Below are 21503 nucleotides of genomic sequence, written 5' to 3'. Positions count from 1 at the left end.
AAAAAAAAGTGCCGGTTCAAAAACCTTTAACCCGGCCGGGGCGGGGCTGCATGTTCCTCACCTCCTCGGATAAACTTGGAACTTGACTCCCTTCAGGGGAGACAGAAATGGCAATTTGTTTTAATAATTTAATATTAAAAATTAGTAAAAAGTAATAGTCACGCTGAAGCCGAACAAATAAACTTGAACCCTTCCAAATGGTCTTCATACCAGACTCTTCGAACGAAACATTCAGCATATTACTGCTCATGATAATCATATCATATGACCGTTTGTACAGTTTTGGAACTTTTACCACGGAAGGTCTAAATGAACGTTTCAAAAAGTTACAAATGTTGGTACAGGCAATCACAGTCAACAATTTATATCATCGATACTGACGTATGATTCGGGGTTTTTTTAAGTCAAATAGGCTACCCCAGTAGTCTACTCTTGTCAATTGTTTTTCCCGCTAGTTCTGATTCAGCAAAATATCTCACCAATTCGCAAGAGGGCGTGCTAGGGAGCGGGAACGAAGATCTGGCACCCAGACTCCCTGTAATGATGTTCTAACCTGTAAAACATGTTAGTCAGTTCACCTTATTATTTACGTTATTTACGCGCACGACGTACGTACGACCAAGTTGATCACGGTAACTCTTCTGATTTCTTCAAAAAGAAAGATAAATATTTACATATTGACAATACCTTAAGCTTTAGAATCAAAGAATAAATAGGTGACTCCGTTTTACAAAATTACTTGTTTAATCAGGCCTGCTGTATTCATCATTTGTGCATCATGTTCATCGTCATGTCTATGATCTTATGAATATGATTCTTCATTTCTTGTGCAGTGCACGTACAGTTGACGTATCACAAATGCAGTCGAATTAGTCAGACTTTTTCACATTTTGAATTAAGCCACTTCTGTGCGCGTGAGATTCAATAAAGAAAATAAAGCAGATAAAATGCACACAAGTAAACATACCAGAAAGTGCTGCCTTTTTCAGATGTCTAATTTTCGTGAAATTTCATGTTGAAATTTTGATATGCAAACTTAAACATGTGCAAACGGATCTGGAAATTTCACGAAAAATAGACATCTGAAAAAGGGAGCACTTTCTGATTAGCCTATAAAGAGGGTGAGCATGCTAATGCGATAGGCATTAGAGCTGAAGTTACTCAAGCTACTTCCTAAAAAATAAACTAGTACAAACTAAGCCTAAAATGTGAAAATCAAAATTTGACTAAGTTCTACATGTTTTGTGTACATGGTGGAAGTGTGGACTTTATTTACGGAGGTAGACCATTAAATTGGCCATATTTATGGGGCTACCGTAAGGATAGCCACAGCGTATTTAAAACAATGCAAGGACAGTCCATTTTGGAACCATTGTAATATTAGTTTATTTTATTGTTTAGATTTTGCTTTGCAGTTTATGCTTTAAACATGCCCACCAAAGTTCAGCTTGACAAGGCAAGCTGGCAGTGGACGGAAACCACCAGCCCGGACAATGTGACGAGTGAACATGTTCAGCTAGCGTACCGCGTCGGAATGCCGGCATGTCAGCGCAACATTTGCAGGTAAACCCATTGCAACATTTGGCATTAGCAAAAAAAATGTACAGGATTCTACAACATGTGTAACATCCTATTATTATTTGCATTGAATCAAGGCCAATAAATGGGTTTTTTGAAAGAAACGAAAGCCTTACAAGTTAGAAGTTACAACATATTGAAATATTGTGAATTGATGACTACATGTATAATAAAAAATAAAACTGTTGAACTCAACTTCCGTTCCATCGACCATGCAGATAACCATTGGATAAATTCGAACACTGGAGTCTGTGACTAGACCCTTCAGTAAGTGGTACGTTCAACAAAAAGTGAACGTTGACTGGCGAGACTTGCATGCTTTATCCCGACTTCATAGCATTCAATTTCAAATTCAGGCATATTTTCCCTCCAGTCTTAAATCACTGTCTTTCTTTCCACAACTCAGGCGGAACTGCAAAGGCAACCCTAACTGCCTGGTTGGTTTGGGAGAGAAGGAATGGCTATGCGACATCAAGGAGGACCGATGGCATGAAGTGGAGGATCCCGAACTGGAGAGACGGGCCCAGGTGCTTGATAAGATTTTATTGGGCCTTTCACACTATCACTTAGCACTACCTGGGGTAAAATGAACCTGGGGTTAAATCAACTCCATGGCAGAGCTGGGGAGACATTTCCCCTCCTCCCCCAAGCTTTTTCCTTTTCTTCTGCTTGAAGAACTTCTATTGTAAAATAAAATACTCATCGAATTGTATTTATAAATTTCATGCTCGATTACTTTTGGCCTGACCAGGACTCGTACGTGGGACTGAAAAATCTTGGAGCCACTTGTTACGTCAACACATTCCTGCAAGTAAGTTCAAGGCTTTGAAATTACTAAACATCTCATAGGTTTGCAATTTTGTATTCTTTATTCTTGAATTGAACTTTGTTGTAAATTGATCTTCTTAAAGGGAATATACATCATTTGCTTTTGCTGTACTTTTCAGAAATGGATGGAATTGGGGGGTTGGAAATATATAGCAAATATAGTTACACTGACTTTTTTGAGGTTTTGGGTTCGAAAATGCTATAAAAACCAAGAAAAACAATCATTTTCCTGTAGTCTGGTTCCCTGACTCCATTTAAGAAGAAACAGAGCAGTTTACATATATTGGGGAATTGTAAGGTCAGGGAACCAGTCTAGCTGGCTTGTACCCATTCATAGGTGTGTAATCGATTGCAAACAAGTGCGATGGTCAACTGGGGCCAGTATTTGAAAAAAGCCAGTTTTTTCCAACGCTGATCGGCCGATCAGCGTTGGAAATTGATACAAAAATACCACTTTTCTTGAAAATGACAGTATACCAGGTGCCATGATTTTACAGGATGCTTTACACTGTCATTCACCAACAGTCCAGCAAGGTATTTCAAAATGATTTGGTAGTTTTATTTTTTGATGTTTGCAAATGTTGTATTTTCCCTTTAAAACTCATTCATAAATATCTCAGACAGTTTAGCTATTCCTATTGGACGAGAGCCCGTCACGTGGCCGGTCTTAAACGGATGATAAAGACATGGCTAGCTGGTCTTAAACACTTTTCCAGTGTCACAATAAAACGTGGACTCCTAAAAATCCAGTGCCTCTTACCGTTTCGTTGGTTGAACGTTCACAATCATCACGTAGGCATGCGCAACACTACAAGCGAGTCAGAATTTTATAGTTCAAAACGCAACGCCCCAGGTGCGTTCTGCGTGACATTGCGCAGAACATGTTACCCGCGCGTCAATCTCCATAAAAGGGTTGTTTACATCTTACTCGCCAGCTGAACACTCCATTATTTTGCTAGAGGGATGTTTCAAAAAGCATGAAGTGAACTTGTTGAACAAAATCAGGATTTTTGGAACGAATTATTTGATATTTTATTACGGATAAGGTATTTATGAATGGGAATAAATATGTGCTCGGTCGGTATTTATCACTCTGTTTAATACCGCTTAGAGTCTGGGTGCTGATAATTACCCTCGCCTCCGGCTCGGGTAATTATCAGCACCCAGACTCTAAGCGGTATTAAACGAGTGATAAAAACCTCCGGAGCACACATTTATTCCCTTATTTAAATTCATATTCAAGTTTGTTATCCACACTAAAAAGTATAGAAAGTCAGCTTCCACTGTCATTTTTGCACAATGACATTACATAAAACCACAAAACCAACCATTTCTTTCATTGTAAAATTTGAAAACTGCCACAATCAGCAACAAGTGTGCACTGTTTTGTATGCCAAATGTGGCATCTTTTGTGGTTCAGTAGATTTTCTACATTGTAGCAGCCACTACAGAAACAGTTTCAAGCAATGTGCTTTTGTCTACCATTTTCATTTTTCACAGGTCTGGTTTCATAACCACAGTTTCCGTGCAGCAATATATAAATGGCGGCCATTGCGATTGCAAGCGCTGGATCAGAACAGCCAATCAGGTGAGCTGAGTCTTTGGCAGGTGCCCAAAAGCCCGTCTAGAAGTAGTAACCAGAGTCAATATGGAAATGATCCCCCCCCCCCTTTCAACCCCAAAACCCCACCCCTTCTTGACAAACTTTGTATGCAACATTTGGATATTTTGACGGTAGAGTTAAATTTTGGTTTTGTTTTATTTTTATATTTTTTAATGGATTACGCCCAAACACAAAGCAAAGAGCCACTCCAAGTGTGGGACACTTACTTGGAAAAAGTTCAAAGAACAGATAAAATGACAGATTCAAAGTGATTGGACATATTTGTCAAATTTTTTGTTTTAATTGTGAAAAATTGAAGGTAAAAGGAAGCAAGATTCAGGTCGAGACTTGACGAGTATCTCAATCGTTAGCCCTCAGAACTCCAAAACCAACTGTTCTTATATAAAAGCAAATTTTGTGTTTTCTTCAATTTGTTATTTTTTTCTTAGTCATTGCTGGCCATATTGTAGTCAAGACCTTTCCCACGTGTTCCACACTGCTCCTAAACCTATCTGTCCCTGTACCGCCCCAGAGCCCCCTGCCCGTTCCTACTTGCACCGCCCCAAACCGCCCAAGCCCATGTATGGTTTAATTGACTCATCAAAGCAGTGTATTGATTTGATTTGTTTGATCATTTCGGTAGGCAGCACAGCTAAGGAAGGCAGCTTCACGCCAACATGCATCTGTGGCCATCTGCAGCTGCTGTTTGCCTTGCTCCAGTTCAGCAACAGAAGGTGATGCATGATGAGTGACCTCTGACCTTTGACCTCAGCAATGACAAACACAAAGCTCTCAAAGTTACATGTATTGTTTGTATATGTGTTGCGATGTCTCTACACCTGAATTTTACACGTTTCGAAATACTTGACCGATCGCCTTAATATGCATTCAGTTATAGGCTACCATTTTTCTTGATGCAATTTTGTTGCACATGCTCTAATTATAAAAATACTCATCAGGTAATTTATATGTAAATTCAAGTAAATCAGTTGATTTATTTTTTTTTTCCTGTGCAGATATATCGACCCCTCGGGCCTCGTCAATTGTCTGGGTCTAGATGCTGCACTACAGCAGGTCCGTACATATGAAGACCGATTTCTTAAAAGTATTTTGAAGCTGTTTCAAAAATGGGTTTCCAGATCAACGGCGTTTGTCGAATTACGGCATGTGCCCATGTAGTTGTAACTGTCATAGCTCTGGAAAAGATATTCAGTTGCACACTTAAAGGGAATATACAACATTTGCAAACATCGAAAAATAAAACTACCCAGTTTTTACGAAATACCTTAATAGGATGTTGGTAAATGACAGTCTAAAGCATCCTGTAAAGTTATGGCACCTGGTGTGAAGTCATTTTCAAGAAAATGTTATTTTTGTAAAAATTTCCAGCGGTGGTCGGCCGACCACTGTTGGAAAAACCTAACTATTTTTTAACTACTGCTCCAAATTAACCATAAATTCCGTCCAAATTTTGTTTGCTATTGGTTACATGTTCGTGAACAGGTGCAGGCCAGCTAGACTGGTACCCTTACCCTTACAATTTTCCGGCATCTGTAAATTGATCCATTTTATATTTAGTGGAGTCAGGGAACCGGACTACTTGAACAGTTTTGCTTTTATTGGTTTTTCCAGCATTTTCGAACACAAAACTTCAAACATGTCAGTGTAACAATATTTGATCTATTATACTAACCCCTGAAATAGTTGATTTCTGAAAACTACAGCAAAAGCCAATGATGTATATTCCCTTTAATTACTTGAATGTGATTCTTATACAAGTTTAACAAAGCGCACCACAGAAAATCTAATTAAGACATTTTTGAAATTCTTTCCTCTGATTCAATTTTTTTTTATTCTTATAAACTGTAGGATGCCCAAGAGTTCAGTAAACTTTTCATATCATTATTGGAGGAGACACTGTCACAACAAACAAACCCTGACGTGCGGAACATCATCCAACATCAATTCTGCGGCCAGTACGCATACGTGACCAGGTAAAATTTTGCGTTATCGCCTGGACAAACTTAGCCGGAAACCTCAACAATATGCCCTTAAATTGGAGCATTCTCTCATCAAATTCTCTGTATATTAGTCATTTACCTAGTTGGCAAGAGTTCTTTTGCATATCTGCATTAATGAGGTCAGTTGTTGAGTTCAACCAATCACAGAACAGGTCAGCAGGTTATACCCTGTCCGTGATTGGTTGAATGAGATGAATGAAAATACCTCCCTTCTTTTTATTTTTTATTTTATTTTATTTTTTATTATTAAGGTGCAATAATTGTGGCCACAGTTCCGAGCGGCCATCCAAATTCTACGAGCTTGACCTTAACATCAAGGGACACAGGGAGCTCAGTGAAAGCCTAGGGGAGTTCTTGCAGGTAATTAACAATCACTTTATTCATCATCTAGGGGAGTCAGGTTGGCGTAGCGGTACTTTCCTCGCCTTCCACCTCTGTGACCCGGGTTCGAATCCTGCCCGGGCCAACATGTGGATTGGGTTTTCAGTCCCTGCCTGATTCCGTGGGTTTTCCCCAGAATATTCTTCTGGGGTTTTCCTCCCACCTCTAAAACAGTAACTTCTTCTAATTGTCTTCTCTCTACAGGTTTCTTCAGGCTTGCGAGCTACAGTGCCTAGGGCGCTTTTGAGGAATCTTGGTTTCATTACCAGAAATGATTGATAATAATCATAGCAATAATTAATTTTAAGTTCTCCGTACCACAAAATGAGCCAACATCAGACGATTGAGAAATTAGCTGTGACAATTCATTTGAGCTTTCATATTGTCTCCCTACCTTTGCGTTTTCCGTGAATTTTTAATACTTGTGTCTCCGCTGCTGCTCAGGATGAGCATCTAGAGGGCGCCAACCAGTATTTCTGCGACACTTGTGGGTCCAAGCAGAATGCGACGAGGCGTATCCAACTGCTTCAACTCCCGCCAGTCTTGAACATCCAGCTTCTGCGATTCGTATTTGATAGGTAGGCTAAGACTTGAGTTTTGTAATGCGAGCGATTCACGACACAGAAATGTTGATGTTGATTGCAGTACAGAAATGCTGCACACCTAGGGATCTGGAACCAACTTGGAGGGGGGGGGGGAGAAAAGACAATGGTGCACCCAGGATTTTTCATTAGATAGAAGGGGCTGACATACCGCCTAGCTGCCATTGCAAATTCGGACCTTGTTTGAAATAAGGGATGCTCTTTTCCACCTTTTTGCCTTTACTTTTTTTTGTATTAACCGCATTTTCAAATCCCTTTTATTCATAACAGTTAGTTTTTGTTTGAGGTAATGTAAATTTGAAATAAAAAAGAGCCTGCAGGATTCAAGTTTTATTAAAGAGGTTGTGGAATGCTCGAAGACATTTCCGTCATTTTTTGGGTATATGTAGCCTAAGGTGTGATGAAATAAAAACGACTATTGTTTCTGCCATGAAATGAGTACAAAGGTTACTTTTGAGAGCTATTTTTCAGGTCCTGTTTCGACCCGAACGTGCAATTTGTGTAAAAGTCGTCGTTGTGGGCAGCAAACAAAACACAGTAAATCGTGACGTAATAAACAGGACTCGTTTATGCTACTCTGCATCGGGAGTCCTGTTTATTACTTCACGATTTACTGTGTTTTGTTTGCTGCCCGCAACTACGACTTTTACACAAATTGCACGTTCGGGTCGAAACAGGCATGACAGGACTTGAAAAACAGCTCTCAAAAGTACCTTTTGTACTCATTTTATGACAGAAACAATAGTCATTTTTATTTCATCACACCTTAGGCTACATATACCCGAAAAATGACGGAAATGTCTTCGAACATTCCACAACCTCTTTAAGTTACATTTGTTAACCAGCAGTTAGTTGTACAAGACACAAATATGCAATGAGGTTTCCCATCCATTGGATAATTTCATCAACTCATTTTTTTAATCAACAGGCAATCTGGGACCAAGAAGAAGTTGAACTCCTTCATCCAATTTCCGGAAGTTCTGGACATGACGCAGTATCTTCCAATGAATGGTACTTCCACGATGGTTATGTGATACCTTTCTATTTGCCGTGTGCAGTAGCGTTGAGGGCGCTATTTCACCTGACTAGATATTTAATTTAATATGGATAGGTGCAGAAGTTTGGGCCAAAGCAAAATCTTGCATGAGAATGGGACGCAGTGTTTGGCAGTAGTTTGTCCAGCTAAAGTGCACCAACTAATTGTGGAGCACCTCAAAATGTTTAAGCTGGCACCACTTAGTTAAGGAATGTTACCAACTTTGGAAAACTATGGGAATATTATATGTTCCTACACTGGAATGCTAGTGTACGTGGGTACAAGCTTACTTAAAAATAGCTGTTCCATTTAGAAACGTGTTCAATTTGGAAAAAGGGATTACCCGTGCTTGCCAAAAGAACATCTCATGTTTTGAGCAGACAATTCCTCAAGACTGTATTGTAATCAAGGTAATAGTGTTCGATCAGAAGTACATCACAAGTCCGGTAACAAGTCGATTCATGAGTCCAGTCACAACTAACAAGGGATGAATAGTAACAAAGGAATGCCTTCGTCACAGTCCATTTGAATAGCTTGTGCTCGACGACTTGTAACTGTCTTGTGATGTCTTGTGATGACTTGTGATGTCTTGTGATGACTTGTGATTCACTTGTGATGGCTTGTGATGTCTTGTGATGACTTGTGATGTCTTGTGATGACTTGTGATGACTTGTGATGACTTGTGATGTCTTGTGATGTCTTGTGATGACTTGTGATGTCTTGTGATTGTCTTGTGATGTCTTGTGGTGTCTTGTGATCCATCACAAGTATCTTGGCTACAACACTGCCTGAATATACTTAGTTCGTAACTTCAATGAATGTATTTACGGACCGGTAGTTTTTACGGATGGTTTGAATAAAAAAAAGTGAATGAAGTGTTTAGCTGATTGAAGTGTTAAACTTGGCTCGGAGCTAATGCCGCGTCCAAATTACTTGGCTATGGGAAGTGGCTACAGCAGCTTCCATAGGCTTGTGTTCAATTCCTAGCCGTAGTCGAGTAATTCTGACAAGGCCTAACCCTGCCCACAGATGTAGAGACTGTTTACGACATGACTGCTGTCCTGATCCACCGTGGGCCCACCGCGTACTCCGGGCACTACGTGGCCCATGTCCGGCAGGAGGAGGCGTGGCATAAGTTCAACGATGAGGAGGTGGAACGGATCGAGGGGAGGAACCTCAAACTGGGCTCAGAGGACGACCTCCAAGGTAGAGATACCTCTCTGTAATCAAAAGAGTCTAAACAAAAAATAATCTTGATTTTTAGTCTTATTACCTCATTTTTTGATTAGCAGTTGCAAAGAACAGCTAGGACTTTTCTTAAAGATGCAATCCCTGTGTTCTTTTCGTGTTTCCTCCTGAAAAATTGATTACTTGTCGAAGTTGCTTTTTTTCTAGCAATACAAAAGTTATACACAAATTTTTAAAGTTATTACAAATTGTTACTTTAAAAATTTTGAATTACTTGTGGTCCTGCAATTATCCTGTTCTCGCAGGGTAGACTGGTTCCCGCCCCACAATCAGTATCAATTATGCACGGACCAGGAATGAGTCTGCTCATATTAAAAAGGCAGCTTGTTTTGTGACCAAAAATTAATTAAAACCCTTTTTTTTTTTAAAGTTGCAAACTACCGAAAAATAAAATAGGGAATTTTTGGGGGTTGGAATAAAGTTGAAAATTATTCAGAGAAAAAAACATGGAATTTGTTAATCGATGTAATTTTTATCCATGCTGTTTTACAGGTGGTGGTCCAAAGCAGGGGAAACGTCCCAAGCACGTTAAGGGTTACCATGCTTCCAAGAACGCTTACATGTTGGTGTATAAGAGGAGAACACAGCAAGGTCAGTACTACAATGGGGAGTTGTTATTATTATAATTATTAGTCATTTCTGGTAATGAAACCAAGGATTCCTCAAAAGCGCCCTAGGCACTGTAGCTCACAAGCCTGAAGAAACCTGAAGAGAGGAGACAATGAGAAGAAATTACAGTTTTAGTGGTGGGAGGAAAAGCCCAGAAGAATTTTCTGAGGAAAACCCACGGAATCAGGTAGGGACTGAAAACCCAATCCACATATAGGCCCAGGCAGGATTCGAACCCGGGTCACAGCGGTGGAAGGCGAGGAAAGTACCGCTACGCCAACCTGACTCCCTGACAGATTCAACACTTGTTGAATCTGTACATACGTTTAAAAGTGGATGCTGTGTGTGACAAAGCATGCGAGTGTAGGGCACCTGACTAATCACTGGTCCAAACACAGTGTTTATTGTTGGCAGGGTACCCACAGTCATGAAAAAAACCTGGAAAATCTGGGGGAAAGAATGTAGTATCCAGACGCCACTTCAGCGGTTGTGTACAAAGTATGTGGAGAGTCAAGAAATTTTTCTTGGTATTTCCTAACAAAATTGGAAATGTTTCTCAGTTCCAGATTCATGCCTTTTCAACATTTTTGCAGTGACTGACCTTTATTATAGCAGTCAGGAACCAGGTAAACATTTGATATTGAATTTTTTAGAAAAGGAACAATACAGAGAAGAACAGTGATGAGTTGAATGTTTTCTTATCTTAGAAGCACAAGTTAATATTCCCAACTGTGAGCAGCAGAGAGCAGCCTTGTCGGAGGACTCGTTGCCCAGATATCTCCAAGACCTGGTGAGAGACGACAGGAAGCAGTTTGAAGAGTGGGTCCAGGAGATGGTCGGAATGAGGGATAGGAGCATCGCCAGCGGGAAGGAAAGACACGCTGAGATCACAAGACTGTATCTGATGCTGCCGCCTAAACCTGGTGAGTAGGGGGTCGTTGGGTGGTGGGTTAGGGGGATGGTGAGCATGAGGGATAGGAGCATAGCCAGCGGGAGTTAAAACACACTGAAATCACAAGACGATCTGATGCTGCCGCCTTATCCTGGTGAGTAGGAGGAGGTTGGGTGGTGGGTTTGGGGACGATGTGGGAATTTTGATGATGGAAGGCTCAGAGGAGCTTGACTGTTCAGTGCGCTGCTAGGGGAAAGTAAGACATGCTGAGATCACAAGACTGTATCTGATGCTGCCGCCTAAACCTTGTGAGTAGGGGTTCGTTGGATGGTGGGTTTGGGGAAAAATGCGGGGATTTTGAGGATGGAGGATGGAAGGCTCAGAGGAGCTTGACAGTTTAGTGCTCTGCTAGGGGGAAAGTAAGACATGCTGAGATCACAAGATTGTATCTGATGCTGCCGCCTAAACCTGGTGAGTAGGGGGCCGTTGGGTGGTGGTTTTGGGGGCGGTGTGGGGATTTGGGGGATGGTGGATGGAAGGCTCAGAGGAGCTTGACAGTTTAGTGCTCTGCTAAGGCAAAAGTGAGACATGCTGAGGTTACGAGATTGTATCTGATGCTGCCTCCTGAACCAGTGGAGTAGGGGGCTTGAAGGGTGAAAGTGTTAGTGGGTGATGCTTTTTGGGATAAGGAATGGCAACAAGCGTGGAACCGTTTGAGAGGTGGAAGCATCATTTGTGGGCAAGCGAGACATTTAGAGAAAATGAGACTGTAATTGATGCTAACTCCCTCATCAAGTGCGTTGGGGGCTGAGAGGGTAAAAGGGGGCGATGGGTGGGTGATCGCGTGATAAAGGATGGAACTTTGAGCAGGTTGAGAGATCAGAGTTTTGCTGGCTGGAGAGCCCCACATGCTAAGATTGTGAGACTTCGACGATTGGTAGCAAGTCTTCAACTAGGTGAGACTTAAAGCAATGGTGAGTGGAGGGAAAGGAGGTTGCGGACGGAGGTGTTGGTCAAGTGAGTCGTAATGCTCTGATCTGCGTAATAGGAGTGCGGAAGTTAGGCAGATGAGATTGCGAGACGTAACCTGATGCTCCTCCCAAAGTAGTTGAGATGTGTTGGTAGATTTTCGTGCTCAAGGGGGATGGTGGGTTTCCGTTCAGGGGATGACGAGTGGTGGGAGATTGTTATGGGGCAACAGGTGGTGGATGAAGGGGGACTGCAGATGGATTTGGGGATGGTATTGCTATCGGGATTTGTCAAGCTTAAAGAAGAGTAGGTCTAGCATGAGGGCCAGGAGAGATAAGCATTTGATGTCCAGTAACCTGATTGGTCTTTCCATCCCTTCTCTCCCAGGAGGCAGTTATGAGTGGCTGCGATCTGATTGGCTGAAGCAATGGCTGAATGTCGACAGTAGTGCCTGCAAGCCGATCGATAACAGCGACTTGCTTTGTTGCCATGGCAACCTAGACCCAGACAAGATTCAACAGGTCAAGCGAGTCAGCCAAGAAGCAGTAAGTCTTCGAAACAGATGCTGCAAAATTTTGAAAACAATCATACTTTTCTAACGCTCTACCTCTATTTACAAATTCCTCGTCAAATTAACTTTTTCGCACATAAACAAAAATTAATGGTTCTGTGTTGTGTTTAATTATTTTTTGTTCCTTTGAATCAGGCGGGAATCCTTATCTCGAAGTATGATGGCGGTCCAAGGCTGACGTCAAGTAGTCTGTGTCTAAAGTGTGCGCGAGAGCGATGTCACATGATGCGGCTCAAGACAAACCTAAACGAGGACTGCAAGTTTGTTACCGCGGCAACCAAAAACAAACTTGAACCTGGGTAAGGTTCTGCTTACATCAAATGAATTGATTCTCATCAAGAGATCCTAGCACTCCCTGAGCTGAGCTTTGGTCCAGGTTTGCTAAACTCTTAAAACTTTTTTTGGTTCTCTTTTGCTGTTAAGATTGCCCGGCTACTGGGTCGGCAAAGCGTCTCTGAGAAACTGGAGAAGAATGGTCCTAGACAAAGAGCAACCATCCGAGACGACAAAGCTACAAGAACCGTCAAATTCTGAAGAAATTCAAGGTCATTTGCTGCAATTTCTTGTTGAATCAGAGTAACATTTATTTTAAGCATAACTACCAAGATATTCTTTGAATGAAAGTTTCCTCAATTTTCTTTAAGTCGACAACTGTAAAGGATGCTAAGGGCATAGTCTTTGTTCTTGACTTTCAAAGGGTATGTAGCCCCATTTCAAGTTATACTGGCTGACGCTCTTCTGTACTTTGCATTAGGGAGATGAACAATTGTTCATCAAACGATTTCCCTTTTTTTTTCTCTCGGGCCCTTGGACAGCTTTGTTTTTTAAACTAATTCCACTTGTTAAGGAGAAATCCTCAATGTAAATATGGCAAAATCCTGAGGAAATTTTTTTTTTTTTTTTTAATTGGAGGATTAGGAGGAATCTGTGTGGGTTTGAGATAAATATCGGTTGAGTTTGCCATTGCTTTCCTTGGAGCTTGTAAAGCAATTTGACAGTGAAACTGACTGGGGCGAGACATGAACCTGCAACATACGAAATACTGTTCCAGCTATGTACCAACTGAGCTATCCAGCCCTATGTTGGCTGCCCACGAAATTATCAATGAGCTTGTTAGAAAGAACATTTGACAAGATGGTTTATGAGGGACGTGGCAGGGCCAGCCAACCCTTGCAGGCTTGGGTTCTTAATTGATTGCAAGGTGTTTTCCTATTACTTTATCTACAGGGCAAGATACTACGTCGGAAGAACCTGATGAGGAGTCCATGCAAGGCACCTTCAATGGGGAACTACTTTGCCCTCACAGTAAGTTAAGATTAATGAGATAGATGTTTGTATTTTTGGGGTCGAGGTTGTGAACAGACACTTGGGTCTATCAACAATGTTTACATGTGGGACATTGTACATGTACCTTCCTTTGAGGGGAACTGATCAGAATCATTGCACCGTTCTGGATTTTGCCATAAGGCCCACCCATCTTTGGTTTGTGTAGATTTCCCACATTGCATGTGACTGACTGAGTTTGACCAATCAACTGTGGTCACCTGACCATAGGTCTCGATCTAATTGGTCGACCCACAGTGTTTGATCGGCAGGCAGGAAGCATCCATTGATAATGCCTTGCCTGTATCCCAGACACACCGACTGCAACCCATCCCGCACCTCTAGTTCTCCTGTACATTGTCGAAGCTGCAAAATGCTTCATTAGCTGTAAGGTGACACCAGAGATCCAAACTCTCAACAGAAAAACGGGGAAACTACTTTGCTAGGAATGTTGTAAAGGTGGTTTAAGGTGGTCAAATTTTTTTCCTTTAGCTGACATTCATACAGTAGAAGGTGAAATACGTCACTTTTCCGTTAATAATCGGACAAAAGAGGGCTACATAAATTTTAATTTTTGTTTTTGTAGGCAGTTTGAGTACGGAGGAGAGTCTGAGAAAGTTGGTTCCCGTCGCTGTTTGGGAGAGACTCAAGACGTACTTTCCAGACACGCCAGAGTTTAATCAGGACCAGGAAGTTTGCCGGGCATGTCAGGTCAGTGGTGTTGTTGTCAAGTCAATCACACGTCCTCACAGGTCCCCACAAGTCCTCACAGGACCTCATGAATTCTCACAAGTCCTCACAGGACCTCATGAGTTCTCACAAGTCCTCACAAGTCCGTACAAGGTCATCACTGGTCCTCACAGGTCTTCGTGGTTCTCAGAATTCCTCACAAGTCCTCACATGTCTTCACAGGTCCTCATAATTTCTCAAAGTTCCTCACAAGTCCTCACAGTCCTCACACATGTCCTCATAGGTCCTCATGTTTTGTCAAAATTCCTCACAAGTCCTCACAGTCCTCACATGTCCTCATAGGTCCTCATGTTTTGTCAAAATTCCTCACAAGTCCTCACATGTCCTCACAGGTCCTCAGGTCCTCATAATTTGTTAAAATTCTACACAAGTCCTCACATGTCCTCACATGTCCTCATAAGTTGTCAGAATTCCTCACTAATCCACACAGGTCCTAACAAGTCTTCACATGTCCTCATAAATCCATCACAAGTCCTTACGGGTCTTCATTAGTCCTCACAAGTCCACTGTAACTTAAATCAAATGTGTGTTGTAATCACATCAATCACAGTCCTCACAAGTCCTCAAGGCTGTTAACAAGTCCTCACAAGTCCTCAAAATTCAATCAGAAATACAGTTATAATTCAGTTACAGGGGATGAACAATAACATAGGTATGCCTTTGTCAAAGTGCATTTTAATAGCTTTTTGAAGGTTCTTTCTTTAGCAGAGTAAAAAAATCAATGCTTTCGGTTGTAAAGCATTTCCTAGCTGCAAGAAGGTTAATGAAAGGAAAACAAGTACACAACATGTCAATCACGTGAGCCCTGCCAATGTTTTCTCATCCATAGGTTAGGGACGAGGAGCAGCAGCAGGACAGCATGCTGCGAGTCATGATGGCAGCAGACCAGAAAGCAGCACTGCCACAGCTCTTCAACGACAGAAACAGGCCCAGCTGGGACAAGAAGGTAAGCTGTCTATACGTGGCTACGGCTACCAACAACACACGTGTCTATGGAAGCGGCTAAGCCACTTGTCATAGACCCATGTGTTACAGCCTCCGTTAGCCATTAAGTGATTCGACACAGGCTTAGTACCTTCACTGCTTTCGCTTTTGTGAGAATTATAAAAAAAGGAATGTTATGCCACAGGTTTGCCATGAGTGGTGTGAATATATGGAATAATTTGCACGAACAACTAAGAACTATAGATTCCTTAGGTACATTCCAATCAGATCTACATGAAACCATCAGTTAGTGATATTTCTGACAATAACACACTAGTTCAAAATGCACTGATCTACCTAGTTATAAATTTGGTTGCCTCGGTAATTTGGAGCCGGATCGGGAATTTCCCCATGTTTTTTCTCAAAAGGGTTTTTGCGGGGTGTTCGCCCATCCCGTAAGCAGCAGTTCATGCCTCGTACATGAATGTTTAAAATGAACTTGTGTATAGCTTTGTGTAATATTTCTGAAGTACTTGTATCTGTCAGTATTACTGTTTGTCTGTTTCAGCAGCACACTTTTCCTGTATACAAGTTTTGCTTTGCTTAACATTATTTAATCATTTGTAATGCATGCAGGACCCCAAGGGAAACCAGTTTTGGCATACTTTGGGTCAAGAAATGTAAGAAATAAATTAAATAAAGTAAATATAATAACCTTTTGTCTTTCAAATCATTGATATTATTATTTTTTTTAGGAAGTGATAGAGGCATTTGTAGTCAATCGACCATTTCTGGAGCGGTGGCGAGAGTTCGTCCGTCAGCCGTTGAAGAACCTTCCACTGGGCGACGTTAACAATGCGTTTCTCTTGTGTCATCATGACCGCTTCCTTTTTGAGCCCGGCACTGTAGACGAAATAACAGTGAACATGTAAGTATCACCTTAGCACTGCCGTAAAACAGCTGGTTATGAAAATTGCACCATTCAATAAATATTAATCAACAACAATTCTATATATTAACCTATTTGCACTATTACTACATTATATAACATTATGTTTATTCACTGAGGTATCCATAGCACCCTACAGTGCTGGGCAGTTTTGGGACGATACAGGGAGTAACAGGCAGGGTGGTTTGGGGCGGTACAGGGAGTAAAGGCAGGGTGGTTTGGGGCGGTACAGGGTGGTTTGGGGCGGTACAGGGAGTAACACGCAGGGAGGTTTGGGGCAGTACAGGGAGTAACGGGCGGGGCAGTTTAGGGGTGTTGCAGGGAGGGAGTAACCGGCAGGGCAGTTTTGGGCGGTACAGGGAGTAACAGGCAGGGTGGTTTGCGGCAGTAGAGAGAGTAACAGGCAGGGTAGTTTTGGGCGGTACAGTGAATTATAGGCAGGGCAGTTTTGGGGCGGTACAGGGAATTACAGGCATGGTGGTTTGGGGCAATACTTGGGTCTAATGGTTTATTCTGACTCTTTGACAAAACATAGGTATTCCCTAGTCTGGCCCCACGAGTGGGATTTCCTAACCAAGAATTTCACCATTGATGTCACCATACGGATGTTTCTTGATCAGGAGTTGGCTGAAAATGGCAGAGTGCCAACTCTAAGATGCGAACCAGGTCAGTCAGAAGTGAGAAAATGGAATTTTTAAAACAAAATCATGTTCCGTTTGTTATGTTGGTCAAAGTTTTATTTTTAAAATCAAGTTGCCTTTTTGGACCTGTTTGACCACAGAAATTTCAACTTCCATCTGTTCACATGAAAACAAATTAGGGATTCAAAAGTCATCTAGCATCTTAATTTTGGATGCTGTAGAAATTTGAATAAAAATTACAAGAAATTTTGGAAACGGTTAATAGCGAGATGTTTAAAAAATTTCAGAAAGACATTTTCAGCAAAAGTGGGCATGAAGTTTAAGGTTTTTAGAAAAGTTTTCTGAAGGGGCTGAACTTTACTGCACACTTGCATATTCATTTATTCATTTGAATATTCATATGTGTATTGTATCTATAATTAATTAATTAAGTATAATACGCTAGCCTGGATCTTTCTTAATGCGCAGAGTCGTGCCTGGAGTGCATCACAGCAAGACAATCCCAGGCTAAGCGAGAGCGGCAGGAGTACAGCGGGGCCCGCATCTATATCCGCAAGATTGTCAACGAACTGGGCTCCCTCGTTCAGTCCCAGGATGAAGATGACAGAAAGGGAACAAGCGAGGGCGCATCCAAAGACCCCGATTTCTTCCAGGTTAGTGGAAGATCTAAGGATGTGCCTTCAGCTTCGGTTTCAGACTCTGACAGTATTTGCAGTATTTGGAGATCAGGGGTACGAATCCCTATTTAGTCAGTTCTCTATGTTGAACTGCAAATTTATTCAAAATGTGCCTAGTCGTTCCCTCTTCGTAAGTCTGAGGTTTTGTAGTTCTACTGTTGTTTTCTTTACTTTCAGCAAGTTAATGGCAACAAGAAGGTGAAACTCAGCAGCTATACCGACGACAGCATACGGCGGAGTTCACGACACCGCAAAGTCCGCGGGGAAAAGGAGGTCATCGTGTCATCCACCAACACGCTGAAGGAACTGAAAATCAAGGTCGGTAGAGGGACTCCTCCCAACCACCCTGCCAAATAGTATCGAAAAAGTATTTCCCAGAACATGTAAGGAGTTTTCAAATATCGATCCGCTTCTCTATTTGGGCTGTAAAATTGGAAAATGTCACAAACAATTCCAGTCATTAAAAATAAGTGTGATCAGGAATAATCAGGAATATTTGGACAGATAGAAAATTAGTATGATGAAGAGTTGTAAAATACCACACTTCCAGTAGGCTTATTTTTTTGGAAGGAGGCAAATTTCTGTTGCTTGTGTTCATAGGTAGACCACTTTACATTAATTTCTTCTACTGAGAAAATGGCCACCAGATTGCTTGGTTGGTTCATTGTGCCGAACATTGTTGGCAGAATGTTTCTGAAAGTTTTTGGGAAAAGTGGGTCCGACTCTCTCAGTTTCTGCACTTGGGATTTAAAAGTTGAGGTAAAATTTGTGATTTTCCAAAAGTGGACAAATGTGCGTCCCCTATCCGCGCCTTTTTGACTTTATTTCCAATGCCTATGTTGTGTGTCGTAAAATTGTGGTTCACCGATAAATCGACACAAAATCTGGTCATAAATTAGAAGGATATAATTCTGATATCTTGACCAGGTGATGCATGCCTTTTCGGTGGCCCCGTTTGACCAGACCCTCCAGCTCAGTGGTCAGCTGCTGACCAATAATGAGTCCACTCTGTCCAGTCTTGGCATCGAGCCGGGCTGCGTCATCTCGCTGACCGTCGATATGCCTCAGAGCGAGGACCCACTGGCCATGGATGAAATATACCAAGGTCAGACCTCAAACATTCACAAATAACAATTATCATCGTGGTAATTAGGAAAATTCACAATGCAGTGCGCCACCAAGGGTTGGCCACGGAGAGTTCAATTTTCCCAGTGCATTGTGGGAGATGGCCGACAAATTTGCAGCGCGGGATATTTGAAATTGTTCGTTTTTCAGGTCAGTAGTTTCATAAGCATATGATTCGAGTATCTGTTTGCCCGTTTCTTTTCTTTTTATCAATATGATGTTTTTTGTAAGGCGGCAGAACGCTATGCCCCAATCTATATCAAATTAGCTCAAGTTGTCTACTGACACTCATTCAAATGGGCCATGTTTTGTCGACCGTAAACTTGAAAAATGGACTCTCCATGGCAAACTCTTGGTGGCGCACTGCATTGTGAATCGCAGGAATTGATCCAGGCAAGCTTCAGTCAAGAGTCCAACAGACTGTAGAAATCTCCGAACCGTTTCTTTAGATGAGATTCCATTATGGAAATCGATTGTTTGTTGATTTGTCATTTGTGAGAAATTATATTGTTATTATTATAAATAGAAGTGGGGACCACCAATTTAGGGTTGAATATCTTGGTAGAGCGCCGGTATGGTATGGTGCTCCGTAGGTCACTGGTACAAACCCCACTCCAATCAAATTCTTTGTTCAACTTTAAAATTAAATGTGCGTGGATTTTTTTTCTCCAGCATCCAGTGTACCAGAAGCTGGATTTAAAGGTAATGCTGCCTTTTTTCCCTTTATTTAAAATATTTGATAATTGACTTGTCCTAATTTTGTTATGTGATTTTCTAGTGCACGCCTGAGTTGAACACTAAGTTCATTTATGTTTCGCATTATCATTGAACTGCATACTATCTGTTTGTTTTTCTAGCTTGGTTGTAACCTCTTAACGCCATACAAAAGTGGCATCAAAGAATACATAAAGTTTTGTTCCTTTGGTTTAATAGCTAAACTAACTGTTTATATTTCGTCCCAATTCTGTTTGCTGTATGAAAAGGTACTGGCTTGCTCGGGAGTGGTGTCTAACAGTTTGCCTATCCGGTGTTGACAATCAATGACGTGACAAGAATCCAGGTGGGATTACATCAATCTTGAAACATTTCACCCGGCCCCTCCCCCCTTCCCTTGCCACACCCCTCGGAACCAATCCATTTTTTACTCTCATTCTAAGTACCAATTGGTTATATTTTTCAGCAAATGACCGCACTGTAATGATGCAGTTGTCTGGATACAAACAGTAGAAATTTTGTGAAGTGTTCTGGTAAAATAAGACGGAACTGGGCAGAGGATTTTCGGGTGTTACGAAAGAGAATAAAATTCTCCTTACAATACCGTTTGTTGCACTTCAATCAAACAAGTTATGGCTGTTTAAAGTTCGCATTTATCAACGTTTTAAAAAAGTAAAATACTGAAAAAAAGGCCTTTAAAGTTTTGACTGTTTTTTGGTAGTCATGAATATGAAAGATTGTTGTTCCTTAAAAACACTTTATTTCCACAATTTTTATGCTATATCTTTAAAATATGCCTAGTAGACATATCATAGATACAAATATCAGTGAATCCGATAAAAAAAAAAAAAAAGATTCCCCATTAAGTTTTTGCATTTTTCTCCACTACGGCCTGTGCCCACTTCCATCTCATTTTGCAAAAACACCTTACATATCCCATTTTGGAGGCAATTTTGCACATTTACTCTAATCTTGAAATGAAAGATTGAAAAATTGAACATATTATGTATTCCTAATGTCAATAAACTTGGATTGTTACAGAGCCCTCTTTTGCTAAAAAATATGGCATATTCCAACAATTTATAACTTTAAGACAAACGTAACTGAAAACAGGGAAGCTGGGAAGAGCCTGGTTTTGGCATTTGTTGTCTTTTTTTTTGAAAGTGTGCATAAAAGTCAGAGAGGTTTTCCATAATAATAATATGAAATATTTTCACAGCCTCCATTACTGAAATAAAAGGCCCTTCTTGAAAAGTCTTGCGAAAAAAAAACCCACAGAAAAAGTGCCATTTTCTTGTCATTTGATTTTTTTGCTAATATTGACTTAATGCCCTGTGTGTTGCTAGTTAGTGTTTGTGCATTTTTTGGATAGCAAAATAGTCTAAAAGTATACATGTAAAAAAAAAATTGGTCTTAAAAGAAATCATAATGATGCATGGATGCCTTAAACTGGTGAATTTTCTCCAACGGCTGAACGTTTCCCTAGAGGGGAAAAGTTGAAAGGACTTTGAACGTTTTCTGTGTGTGTTATCTTGAGTTAGATTGCTCGCTTTACAGTGCAGGCAGATGTGCCCGCATATCATATTCACATGGACTACGTCTCTATGCGTGGATAAATCGAGTGGCTTTATTTGTCTGTTCTTGGCAAACAAGTATGCATATTACATGTACAGGGTATGTAACGAAAAAACGAAACCTAAATGTCAGGAGCATTGTTTTAGTGAAGTTCTGCTTGTAGCACTTTCAAAATCAAGGATATGAAAGCCCAATTCCTAAGCTTTCTTTTAGTACAAGAATCATTCAAATCACTCATGTACTTTTTAAGTTACGGAATTTTAAACACAACCACCGTTTTAAAGTTCTGTCCACGGATCACGAAAAGGTAAGTGTTCTTTCAGCAAAAGGAAAACAAATCACATAGGGATGTGTGTGAATTGTTTTCGTTTTGCTGAAAGAACACTCGCCTTATTTGTGATCCGTCTACAGAACTTTAAAACGGTGGTTGTGTTTAAAATTCCATAACTTGAAAAGTACAAGAGTGATTTGAATGATTCTTGTACTA

The 21503-nt window shown here is 41.0% G+C and overlaps 1 protein-coding gene across 1 annotated transcript; it reads left to right on the top strand.

The window, feature by feature from the left end:
- The first annotated feature begins 572 nt into the window (after positions 1–572).
- On the top strand, positions 573–21194 carry LOC119745863 (ubiquitin carboxyl-terminal hydrolase 48-like). The gene is made up of 27 exons (XM_038222502.1): positions 573–632; positions 1402–1563; positions 1985–2105; positions 2330–2389; positions 3907–3994; positions 4653–4743; positions 5026–5083; positions 5879–6003; positions 6282–6390; positions 6856–6989; positions 7942–8024; positions 9079–9255; positions 9790–9888; positions 10614–10829; positions 12155–12312; positions 12474–12637; positions 12762–12883; positions 13566–13643; positions 14248–14372; positions 15241–15357; positions 16091–16263; positions 16820–16950; positions 17394–17578; positions 17780–17920; positions 18530–18707; positions 19400–19429; positions 19711–21194. Exons 2-27 carry the CDS (start codon positions 1430–1432, stop codon positions 19737–19739), a joined length of 3126 nt encoding a protein of 1041 aa, XP_038078430.1. The 5' UTR covers positions 573–632; positions 1402–1429; the 3' UTR covers positions 19740–21194.
- The last annotated feature ends 309 nt before the right edge of the window (positions 21195–21503 follow it).

This window comes from Patiria miniata, unplaced genomic scaffold, assembly GCF_015706575.1.
Source record: "Patiria miniata isolate m_02_andy unplaced genomic scaffold, ASM1570657v1 HiC_scaffold_7, whole genome shotgun sequence".
Classification (NCBI taxonomy): Eukaryota; Metazoa; Echinodermata; class Asteroidea; order Valvatida; family Asterinidae; genus Patiria; species Patiria miniata.
This window is presented reverse-complemented; position numbering and strand designations above follow the sequence as displayed.

Bases quoted from the DNA above. Each gene is read 5' to 3' on its own strand.
- LOC119745863 (XM_038222502.1), top strand. From the start codon at position 1,430: ATGCCCACCAAAGTTCAGCTTGACAAGGCAAGCTGGCAGTGGACGGAA. The intron at 13,644-14,247 runs GTAAGTTAAGAT...TTGTTTTTGTAG, and splicing joins GGAACTACTTTGCCCTCACA to GCAGTTTGAGTACGGAGGAG. The intron at 14,373-15,240 runs GTCAGTGGTGTT...TCTCATCCATAG, and splicing joins AAGTTTGCCGGGCATGTCAG to GTTAGGGACGAGGAGCAGCA.